The 12,300-nt window shown below is 37.4% G+C and overlaps 1 protein-coding gene across 10 annotated transcripts in view; it reads right to left on the minus strand.

Moving 5' to 3' along the window:
- DOCK10 (dedicator of cytokinesis 10) overlaps positions 1-12,300 on the minus strand; it is a 236,387-nt gene that overhangs the window by 37,089 nt on the left and 186,998 nt on the right. For all 10 annotated transcript variants that reach the window (XM_074314112.1, XM_019736633.2, XM_019736627.2 and 7 more), the window contains exons 26-31: positions 11,765-11,878; positions 8,411-8,482; positions 6,890-7,036; positions 5,569-5,652; positions 3,202-3,298; positions 1,620-1,664 (exon numbers count right to left, since the gene is read on the minus strand). In XM_074314112.1, coding sequence (XP_074170213.1) covers positions 1,620-1,664; positions 3,202-3,298; positions 5,569-5,652; positions 6,890-7,036; positions 8,411-8,482; positions 11,765-11,878 — 559 coding nt within the window. The remainder of the gene's footprint in view (positions 1-1,619; positions 1,665-3,201; positions 3,299-5,568; positions 5,653-6,889; positions 7,037-8,410; positions 8,483-11,764; positions 11,879-12,300) is intronic.

Below are 12,300 nucleotides of genomic sequence, written 5' to 3' on the forward strand. Positions count from 1 at the left end.
TTTGGGAGGAAAGTAGAGATCACGTTATTGAACATCCAATGATCACTTTGTAAGCAAGACAGATTTATCAAACAACAATCAACTGCTCCTCCATCCAGGAGGACTTGGCGACACAGTCTTGTCACAGAGATGAGAACTATGAGAGAAGCATTCAGTAAGACAGGGAGATACTGTGTGTATAGTAACACAAATAATGTGTGGTGTCAAATGCTAAGTTCCATAAAAGTGGCATACCTACAGTATCATTGGAGTTGAGAAGAGAAAAATATTTGCTATCTGGAGGAACCAGGACATGTTATTGGAAGGAATATGTTGAAATGGGCGTTTGAGAATGCTTAAGGTTTGGAGTACAGAGAGTTGTGGCAGCAGATGGAAGCAGTCAGAGGAGGAGAGAAGGTTAGGAAGATAAGCATATTATCATGTATAGCTGGGAATTATATTTCTCATACACTCCGAGGGATAGGGTTTCCACAACATGGAATTCTGAAAGCACAGGTATGTGGGGAGCACAGGTATTGGGGGGCAGTAAACACAGCGCCCAAAAGAGGAATGTCAAGAATTATAATTTGAGACATAGATTGGAGTTAGGTGATGAGAAACTTAAGTACAAATTGTTTAGGTGGCATTTAGGTGTCTCCACTTTTGCAATTCTGTAGAATTCCATCTGCATTTCGGTAGGAAATGATACGTCCCTTTGAGATCAAAGCCCCCTGGGCTTTGAGATCAGTGGCCCAGCCATACCTGTGCCTTATTGATTTGTTATTGTGGTGGCAGGAGTAAATATTACACTGTAGGAAGATGTGCGGTGTGAGATACAATACAGGAGGCTGGAGCAATCGGGGAGACATGAGAGGGCCTGGGGTAGTAGGATCAGAGTAGTAGAAGCAATATCAGTAGGTTAACAAGAAAGAAAGGTTAACATTTCCAGTAATAATGCATATTTTTCAGAACTGTGCAATGTGCTTCCTAAGTGTAACTATTAACAACAGGACTCGTGTTGACATACAGAACACATATTGTGAACCAACACCAGGCCTTAAGCACTGTATGGGTGTTATTTAATTTTCAGGGTAACCATTAAGTAGTTATGATTAGTATAACGCACCATTGGATTATTCCAGTTATATTCAATTTATAGGATACTAATAATCTCAGTCTTAAAAAGGTAGCTCAAACCAGGCTGTGGTTTATTGAAAGAAATACAGTATATAAAGCCAAAGACAACTATATTGAAACAAGCATCCTATTGTATATAGCTGGAAATTTTACTTATGATATACTCCAAGGAAGTTTCAGGTGCTTTGGGAAACAAACAAACAACAAAACAAAACAAAACAAAACAAAAAAACACACAAAAAACAAAAAAGCAAACAAACAAACAAACAAAAATTCAAGCTCTAGAGAATAAAATATGAAAGAATTCAAGCCAGGGAATCATTTAATTATTTGTGAATAGAGAAAAGTCCAGACAACTTTTTGACTAGTTTGACTATATGGTATTAAATATATTGCTATTTATTAGCATCTGGAACCTGGAAATTTGTAAGATCTACACTCATCAGTGTAATTGAATTATGATGTGGTTATTGATACTTATCATATAAAATCTCATTATTTACCTGATGCATGTAACTCTTGAGTTGATTCTGAAGGTGTCAAAGGATCTGGGTATAATAAAATAAACAACAAGCTGAGATATATCCATATTCAGATACATAGTACATTCATTAACTGTATAATTTATGCTGAACAATTAAAATACGTTGTTCTAAAATGTAAGTAAGTCTCTTCATTAAGCTTTGTTTTTCAAGGCAAAAACCTTGGGTTGTTTGTTTCATTAAAAAGAATGCCATGAACAGCATTATTTTAACCCTTAGCCTCTATCTGAGCACCTATTTTTCCATCAGAAATCTACTTGCTATGAAACTTAACAGCTTTACGTTTATTGTTGATAATATCGATCTAAAAAGAGATGATCAGGCCTTTTTCTGAGTTACTGACAAACAGTAACACCTGGAATCATAATGACCCAACACACATTTGATCCTCTTGAGTGTCTTAACCGGCTTGGCTCACTCAGTAATAACTTGGCACTAGTTTATAAAACACAAAACAAATATGAAACAAAACAAAAGGCTAAAAATGTTACTGTCCAAAATAGCATTTCTATCCTCTTTTCTATGAGGGCATTTAGATTAAATGTGCTTCAAAAATTAGAAGAAGAATAAAATGATATATGCAGCTTATATTTAAGATTAAAAATGACAAAACTTTTAGAGGCCGTATAAGGTACTTTCCTGTCCTTTTCCCTCCAATTACTAGTGCAAGCTGAAACACACACGGAGGCTCCTTACCAACTTAGCTTCTGCTTTCCATGAATATCAAAATTGCACCCTGTAAATAATCTACTCACTGCTTAGAAGTAAAGTATTTTAAGTTCCCAAATCATTTTAGTATTATTGTCTTTGCCTCTTAATGTTTGATTAGTTTCTGATGTCTAGATGGGAGATACTCTAGTTCTAGGATGATCACGGTAGAGAATAAGCAACATATATATGATAAAAGTAATAAATGAAAACAATTTCTGTAGACTGCTTATGCTGTCGTAAGTATGGGGAACAAAACATGGAGCCTCATTCTCACCTGCACACCGATCTTTCTGACCCAGAGATATCACCTATTTACGATGTTGTTTATCTGCCTGCCTACCTCCTACTTTCCTTCCAAGATACCAATTTCTTTGTATAAAACTCATTTTGAGGAACTGGATTCTAACATAATTACACACATTAACTGATAATTTTAAATGAATTTATACTCACAAAATATAGCTTTTCCTCCATAAAATTATTATGTAATTTTATGTCTCTCAAAAGCAACAGGAAAGCTATCTTTTGGAGCCAGCGTGGTGCAAGACAGGATGGCTCGAGGTTAAAATTCTTTGACCTACAATCACCAATTTTATAATTTTGTTGGCCTTCTCTTTAATGAAAAAGGAAACACAGACAAAAATTGAGAAATGTGGAGCTGTATTCATTACCACAGGCCAACGATTTCTTTTGCATTTTAATTTGATTATCTGGTTCTAATGCCCACGTGACAACTTCAGATAAAACCAAGATTGAGGAAGCAGGAAAACAACAAAACAAACATGAAAATTTTTCCTTTGTAGGAACTGATGAAAATACTGGGAATTATTACCTGGAATGTTTGCTGATCTTATAGGGAGACACAAAGGAATAAAATGTTCATGCTGGCATACTTCTTGAAGAAAATCAAATTTATACTGACATAAGGTCTGAAAAACAGGCAAACTGAATATTATTTACACACCAAGAAAGTTAATACAAACAAAAACTCTACACTTGAATCTTATACCGAAAAAAAAAGAGGCAGTTACCTTTGAGTGACTACCAGGTAATTGTTAAATTTGAAGGATTTAGTCCCCTCCGAGGTGGTGAATACAGTCAGTTTCCCTATTTTTGGAGATTGGTCAAGGCCTTCCCTGGAAGTGATCCCATTTATAACCTACATTAAGCTTCTCTGAGATACGATCTGACTGAGTCATATTTGTTGCTTGTTTTAGCTGATATCGTTACCATGTTTATTCTGAGAAAAATAGTGCCTCGTCACATGTACAAAGCTCTAAAAGTACCCTCATCAGATCACAGAACAAATCACTACAATCAACTCCTATTATCCAAGCAGCTAAGTAAGACAGTGATGCAGATAGTCTAAAATGAGGCGAATCTTCGTATGCCATTTGTTCTCTGTTGATTCTACCTGTTTTCTGCTTTTGTGAACAGCTCTGTCTTCAATAACGTTTTGATTAGGATCGTGATAAATGGAGTCCAGACCTGGTCTAACACAACTGTAACACATGAGCTAAGGAGAACCACAGAAGTAGGAACAATTAACACGTTCACAACTGTTCTACTTTCATTGTCACACAGGATAAGTAATCAATTTTTAAGACTCAGATTGTATTCATTATATTCGTTTATCTCAGCTAAGACAATCAAATATATTCCATTGGTTCATATATTTTAGAATTATAGTTTGCGACAACTGTAGTCGACAATTAAAATACTGCAGTTTCCAACCAGGATCGTGTTTGACTTAATGTTTTGTACATCACTATGAACAGGAGCATAATTAAATGATATTGTAATTATTCTTCATTGAGAATCTTCTGTTTGGTCATTGAAAAATATATAATTTAGGTCTACTGGAATTATATCTAAATGGACATCCTGCAAATTTCATGTGTAATTGGAGCACTGACAAAGAATATTCTTTCAAAAATTATTTGCCTAGAGAATTGGATTCTCAAAACCACATGACACATAATCATGTAACTCCCCGATTCAAAAGTAAATCTCCACTGCCAAAAAAAAAAAAGAAAGAAAAAAATATTCGGATTCCTAAACATGACATGAAAGGTGATAAGAAGATGGTTATTTATTTTTGGCCTTTCTACTCGTACATTGGTTGTTCTTTCCCATTACCTAAATAATTTCCCTTTGGAAACAAACTTTCTTCCAAGTGGGTAAAGGTTAATGGGAAACCATTCAGATGCCCTGTCTTGGCTCCATAAGAGGCAGGCCTGTGACCCAAGGCAGGCCGACCACACCCTTCCTCTCTTGAATGTGAATCTTAAGCAGAGTGCCAAAAAGGAGAAAATGGTTCCAGCTGATTCATTTCGGCAGCAGCAGACCTTCGCCAAATGGTCCCTCTTTTGTGATTATTCCTGTCCTCTGAAAGTGCCCTGGCCACTGCTCTTTTTCCAAGTCTAGTTCTCCAGCTGTTTTATCGATGATAATTTACTCTTAATATCCTCTCAGTAAATTGCCTTTTGCTCAAACTGCAGTAAGTTTTGGTTGCTTGCAACCCCCAAAATCTTAACTGATATGACTTTCATGACCTGGCCTATTTCTAGCTTTATTTCCCTCCAGCACATGCTATACTATGCAGCTCTGTGGTTCTCCAACTTGAGAACGCATGAGGAATACCTGAGTCTTGCTAACAATGCAGATTTCAGTTCTGAGGTGGGGCTGCCACACTAATCTAGAAACCACACTTTGAGAACCACTGCTCTCTGGAGAGCACTCTTCCCTGTCTATTCCCACACATACCCCCTATTTTGGTAGGGTGATCAACTGTCCATTTTGCCCAAGACTGAAGGATTTCCAGGGAGTGGGACTTTCAGTGCTATAACCAGGACAGTCCTGAGCAAACTGGACTATAGGAATCGCAGCTGAAAACAACCACTCCTTCACCACCCACAAGAAACAGGAGTGAAATGGAAATACTTCCACTCCGCTCTTCTTTGTCCCCAATTAAGGAAGGACTTGGGAGACTTACTCGGCAGATGAACCATTTTAAGATTGCCTCTCATTGGTATAGAAATTATTATTATTACTGTTATTATTATTATTATAATAACTATTATTATTTTGATGCAGAGAATGGATAAGTTAATGTTCTAGGCAGATACACACAAAGACCAGTTGATTTATTTATAATGACGCAGTTGAGAAAGCAACCGCTCCTGCCCTCAGTTCTTACCTTGAGTTCACCAGAGGAGAACATGCTGATGTAATTGTTAACCATCCTAAACACAAAGCCCCGATCCATGAATGTAAAGCAGCGCTAAAAAAGATAAAATTCTAAATTCAAACATTTTAACGTTAATGATCATTACATATTTTAGAAAAGATAATGACATATATTGAAATACAAGTTCCCTTTCTAGAAAGCACTTCAAACGAACTACCTATAGTAATAATTTTTTCCCCATAGCTCTTAAAACGTAGTAGAAAACTACATTTATTTTTCGCCTTTAATTTATTTTTTCTCTTTTACCCTTTTCTCCCTTAACCTTGACCATCTCTTTTTCTTTCTAGAAGCAAAGAAAGAGCAAAAATTAGAGGCAAAACATTGAAGGAAAAAAAAATTCATTCAAGGTGTAAACAAATATAATGTATAATTTGAAACAGTGCTTAACACATGAAAAAAGAAATTAGACTCAATTAAAACTCTCCAAAGACAATTCAGGCTTATTTTCCATCTAATCCATGGCCTCTTATATCATGAATATTTATTAATAAATTTTCACACCTATCCAGTATGTTCTGGTGTCTACCATAAATAAACAAGAAACACGGCTTGACATCAAGGTTACAATAGCCCAGAGTCGGACAAAAGAAGAAAGAGAAGAACAACGTTATCTTTCTAGTTGAGTGCATTATCTGTTAAATGATAAACCATGATTCTGCTTTTAGCTTTTTGAGTTTGCATTTTTTTCTTCTCAATTCAATACGAATACCTATAATCCAAAGAAATATAACTCATTTCCATATATATCCAGTTTAGTAAATAGTTGCTCAATAGTTTAATTGATAATGTTCCTCTTCTGTGATTAGTGCATGTAAAAAGAGCCTTTTCATCATGTAAAAAGAGCCTGGAGGTAACACAACAGAAATGTTAAATTCCCAAACGTTTTCCCAAAGAACCTATTTGTCATTGTTAGAACTATAGCCAATCCAGAACATCAATTCAAGGGCAGAAAGGCTCAAGAGAATAATATTGCCTCAGTGTAGCTTCTCCTTTAAAAATTTCATTTTTCACTTTAAAAATATTTAGAAGTACTATGATTTTGCAACACTCAAGTGGATACTTATATCTAACCTTGGTCTTTGTTCTATGAGCCATCAAACTGGAAGAGAAAATTACAAAGTATTTCAAGCAGGAAAGATGTACAGATAAAAGTATCTATGAGTGTTGCTAGTTTTCACTCTTCATTATAAATGGAGATGTACATTGATGAACATTTAGAAGATCTTGCATACACTAGGCTTGAATGGAATTGTGATCCGTATACTTGTACCTTAAGAAATCTGGCAACACTGTGGTTGGCCCTTCTTGTTTCTTCAAGGGCATCTTTGTATTTCCAAATCACGTGATCAGACAGGACCATTACAAGATTGTCCAATTCATTTTGGTAAGATTCAGGAAATCTTTGAGCCCGAGAAAGCTAAGGAAAGAATGGGTTGTTTCTTTACAATGTGGCATATGAAATACTGAGCCTTGGAAAAAATAAACTGAAAGACTGACTTCATTTTATTTATTGTCAAACAAAAAGAGTCCTTTTGAAAACTTGAATGCCACAATAATTTCAAGGTCATGATTGGCATCATTTTCATTTAATGTTTCCTTCTATTTTGGCCAATACATTTTTCACATTTCTATTAACAAGTACATTATAACATTTATTAATTACAAACTATTCAAACAATGTAATATTCTCTATGATCTTTGACATCTTAATTCCCCTCACTTCCTTCTCAAGAAATAACTACTATTCATAGTTTAATGAATATTATTCTAGACTTTCTTTGACACATAATTTCCATTTAATTTAAAAATCAACTTATTTTGATATTTTTAAAACTAGGAATTCCCCAATAAACAACTCTAAGAAACCAATGAATGAATAACTTAATGAATACAGACTTTGGTTTGAAATGTCCTCTAGGTTCCAGCTAGTCTTGAAAAACAAAATTATTTCAGCTTTATTGAGGAATCATTGACATATAAAATTCTAAGACACTTAAAGTGTACATCGCGTTGTTTTGGTGCACATATACACGGGGAAAGGATTCCGTCACCTGGTTAATGAACACATTGATCACCTCATGGATTTTTCTTCTCTCCCTCCTGCTCTTTCTTTCTTTTTGTGAGAAGATTTACGTTCTACTCTCTTACCAAATTTCAGTGTTCTCAACTATAATCACCAGGTCTTACATTAGGTCTTCAGAGCATAGTCATCTTATAGCTGAAAGTTTGTACCAGCACTTCTGAACTCCACGGTCCCAGCATGCCACAGCAGGCAGCTGTGGGACTGCACAGTCCAGAGACTTTTGCCATAAGATGCAAAATGGCTTGGCTGTGAGATTGTATATCATAAACTGAACACAACTTTACGAATCCCTAATGGCCACCCTTAGGTCCAGGAATGTACTCTTCTGTCTTAACTTCTGCACACATGGGGGAAATTTCAGGCAGCTGAGATTTCCCTTCTCGTGTTGACTTCATGAATTTACACAGCCCTTTTTCAGAGCTAGGTAAGATTTATTTGTCTTCACAAGTTGGCTTTAAAATTAGACTCACATTTTCACTATAGATGGAAACAAAATTCAGAGTTAGACTGAACCACACATTTCTAAAATTTTGAGCACCCAGCCTTCCATGCTGCAAGAATGAAAACCACGGAGGATGAAGTGACACACAAAATCATTTCTCCCACTTAAAAAGCGATGCACGTATATTGCTAAGGCTTGCAAAATAAGTAAACATGGAACAAATGAGTGCATGTTCATTACATAATTGTTGGATAGCATGATCTTACCTGAATTTTATTTGTGTCAATCAAGTGTTGTGCCATTGATTTTAGGATAATTGCGAAGAAGAACCAGGAATGCTGTTAGGAAAAGAAAGAAAACAGTAAGAAATTATCCTATGGTAAAATACTGATAATTCTGTTCTTTACAACTTGTAATATTATAAAACCTTAATGTCAAAATGTATTCTTTGAAATTAAACGCATCAGAGCAATACATTCTCCATCCTCCAAAAACATTCTCCATTATGTTAGGATGATCTTTATCAAAATTCTAAAGGTAAAAGTAAATGTCAGACATTTCAGTTGCTCTATCATCTTAAAGAATGTTTAAACTAAAACAAGACACCAGCTTACTGGACATGATTAATTAGAGTAGTCTTGTGGAATATTTACTCTTGTATCTGTTTCACTTAGCTAAACAAAACTAAACTTTTTAAACAAAAATATATCATAGCAGGCTCACCTCTAACATTTCCAGGGCTACAGGAAAGATTAAAAATGGAAGCCCCATGTCTAAACAGTGAAAAATTCAAAGTCAAGCTAAAGAAGTACCCAATAAAATATGTTTCATCATCCTACTTTGATGAGTATAATTTCATGACAACTTGGAATGCTGTGCCAGAATGTGGGGGCATGGGGAGAGCGGGTGAGTGCCTACTACCTCACCCAAGTCTCCACCCTGCACCATGAGGGGCCTGGTGCACATGTGTGACTGTCCAGCCTGTACATCCAAGTGTTGTTGTCCACCAGTCTGTCTCCCACCGCAAAATGCGCCTTCCTTGGGTCTAGGGTGGCAAGCAGGCCTCAAGATTTTCCCTTTGAAGGATGGACTTAGGAAAGAGGTGTAAGCAGGCCCAGGAGTAATCCGATGGGCCCATGAGGTGAGGGCTCCTGGGGATCCTCATAGATTCAGAAGGGGAGTGAGGGTCTCCCAGGGGGCATGTCTCTTGGCTGCTCGCATACCTTTCCCTTGGGGAGGTATGCAGTTGGAGAAGACCAAAGCATGTCCCAGGAGGGAGGCCCTCTTGCTTGGGCCTAAGGATAAAAGGGTAATACTTACTCCAGGTACAAAAAGTATGCGTCATGTATGTACCGTTCAAAGAATACACTCCCCTGATCCTCTCCTCTTCCCATCCCCTCCACCACAAACAATTTTAAATTTTGTGCTAGTCATTCCCTCGTTTCACTTCATAATTTTGCTACCAGTATTATATATTGAAGCAATAGATTTCGTTTTGTTTTCCACTGAACTGCATATACATGAAACCATCCTGCATGCATTCTCCTGTGATTGCGTTTTTCATTCAACAAATCCTGTTCTATTATGTTGAGCCATGTCGCTGGGGGTCCCGTATTGTCACTACATCACGTATACTCATACAATCACAATTTACTTATGTGCTCTACTGTCGATGGGCATTTGAATTATATCCAATTTTAGGCTGATTCAAACCATGATGCTAAGAACTTTTGAGTAAATAGTCCTAACTCTAGAAGACAGACTGAGATGAAGTTTAAGTTCTAAAGAGGCAGTTCTGGCTTAACAAAGGGGTCACATCTAAGTAAACTTGATATTGAAAACTCTGGGAATATTTAAATAATCCAACGTGCATTGTTAAAGTCCCTTTATCCCCATCTTGTACAAAACGATATGTTTTAACCTTCATGCCAAGTGTTCCAACAAATGTCTCTTAATTCAGCTGACACCACTCACTACCTCTCAACACTCTCATAGCCTCCACTCTACTTTGAGTCCACCAGGATTAATCAAATTAAGCCTTTTGTCTCTGTCCATGTCTGATAAAAGGAGCCCCCACTCCTCTCCTGCCCTCTAATCTCTGTGCATTCCCTTTTGTATCCTCATATCCCACGGCTTCCATCTTGTGGAACACATGGTCCACCAGCAGCAAAATCTCCGCAAGAGACACTTCTCCAGATAGTCCATTCACCTCATTTTGTAACTGAACTCTGATTCTCCCCAGAGGACCCTTCTTCTGGGCGGGCTGCCTCTCCAGCACTCACCCCACTTCGGTCTATTCTCTACACAGCCATCAGTGTGATCCTTGTAAACCAAGGTCAGCTCACATCACTCCTCTGCTCAAAGCCTCTAATGGCTCCACTTTCGCTCTGAGTGGAAGCCAAAACCCTTGCAAGGGCCCGCACACCTTATGCCACTGCTGAACCTCCCATTGTTTCTCTGACTGCACCTCTCCTCCTCCCTCCTTTGCTCACTTGACTCCAGCCACACTGGCCCCCCTGCCGTCCTCCAGGCCCAGCAGACAGGCTGCTGCCTTAGGACTCTGTACAGGTCTCCCCTGCTACCCTTTATGTTCTACTGGAAGCATCCACAGGACCAGCTCCCTCCCCACCATCCCATGTTTTTTCTCTCAAGCATTGACTTCTCTGTGTGCTTCATCCTGACCATTCTATTTAAAACTGCAAACCTTACCCTGCACCCTGCTCCCAAAGTCCACCTGCCCGACATTTTCTTTTCCCATACTACTTCTCATTTTCTAACATACAATGGAATGAATTTCGTTATTATGTCTGTAGTTTAGTGTGTTTATTTCCCAGTAGAATGTATGCTTCCTGAGGGCAGAAATCTTTATTTTATGCTGTGTTGCATGCCAAGTGCCAAGGATGGCACCTGATGCATGGGAGGCACTAAGAACACATTTGTTGAGTAAACAAACTAAATGAATATACTCATAAAACTAATTTAAACAAATTGCTTGGCTTAGGATAACTTGATTTTAGTGAACTCATGTGGATGTTTTTTGATCCTACCTTCTCTTTCCAGCTACTTACTAATCAATTATCCATCTGTCAAGTCATGATAGATAATTAATTTAGCTGGGGACTAAGTTCATTATTCTATAATAATTTAGAGTTATCTTTTCATAAGCCTCTCACCATCTTGTCTTTATGTTCCCACGAATGAATGCATACATTTCAACTTTTTGGGGTCAAAGAGTGGCTGCTTCTTTGCTTCCTCTCTGATGCCAATATATTCATTAATTGTTTTGTTGGTAATATTTCCTCTTACTGTGCCTAAAAACCCAACAAACTTTATTTTTGCTACACTTAGAATTTTTCACTGCTTTGAATAATTCTTAATCTCATTTATTCTGTCTTTAGGTGAAAGGACTTCACTTGGGTCCATTCTTCTTCTTAAGGTGATCTGTTCTCTTGACAAAAGTCTCTTTTGCTTAATGTTTTTATGTGCTACTGTTTCAATAGGAAGCTGATGCTAGAAATTATAAGAGAAACGATTTACGAAAATCAATGAATCCTATTACTTTGCAGGGGGTGAGAGTAAACCTCATTTAACAATGAAAGAATCGTCTTTAAATTCTTTACCTTCAGGACATGCTTGACCGTTGTTGAGTCATTTGATTTCAAAAGACCAGTCACATTTTTAGCCAGCTCCTCATGTATTGTTCTCTCCTTGCATGCCCTGGTCTTGAACACGAACTGAAGAAAATCCGAAAAAGAGGAAAAAGTGAGTAACTTAAAAAAACCCAAAGCTTTCAAAATGATGTTTCACGAATATTTATAACACAAAATTATCTGCTCATGCTAGATTTTGTCATGAAATAAATCAAGGCCCAATGATAAGAGTAGTACACACCTGTTCCTACTTAGGGCTTTGCACAGGCCAGGCCTGGCTCACCTAAGCTCTCCTTGAAACTCTTTTTGTAGAAATCAAAAGAAAGAGTCAGAGAGCAATTTAGCAGATTCAAGGAAACATGGAGGGCTTTGACCCACCTACTTAGGACACATTTCCCCTTCTCCTTCCTTCCACTGGTAACAGGTGGCATGGTAGCATTTCTTCATCCTGAAAGGGTAGAGCGCCCACTCAAATAGCCAAGTGGGGAAGCAGGTGCCTTCCAGAG

The sequence above is a fragment of the Rhinolophus sinicus genome, linkage group LG01 (genome assembly GCF_036562045.2).
Source record: "Rhinolophus sinicus isolate RSC01 linkage group LG01, ASM3656204v1, whole genome shotgun sequence".
In the NCBI taxonomy this organism is placed as follows: Eukaryota; Metazoa; Chordata; class Mammalia; order Chiroptera; family Rhinolophidae; genus Rhinolophus; species Rhinolophus sinicus.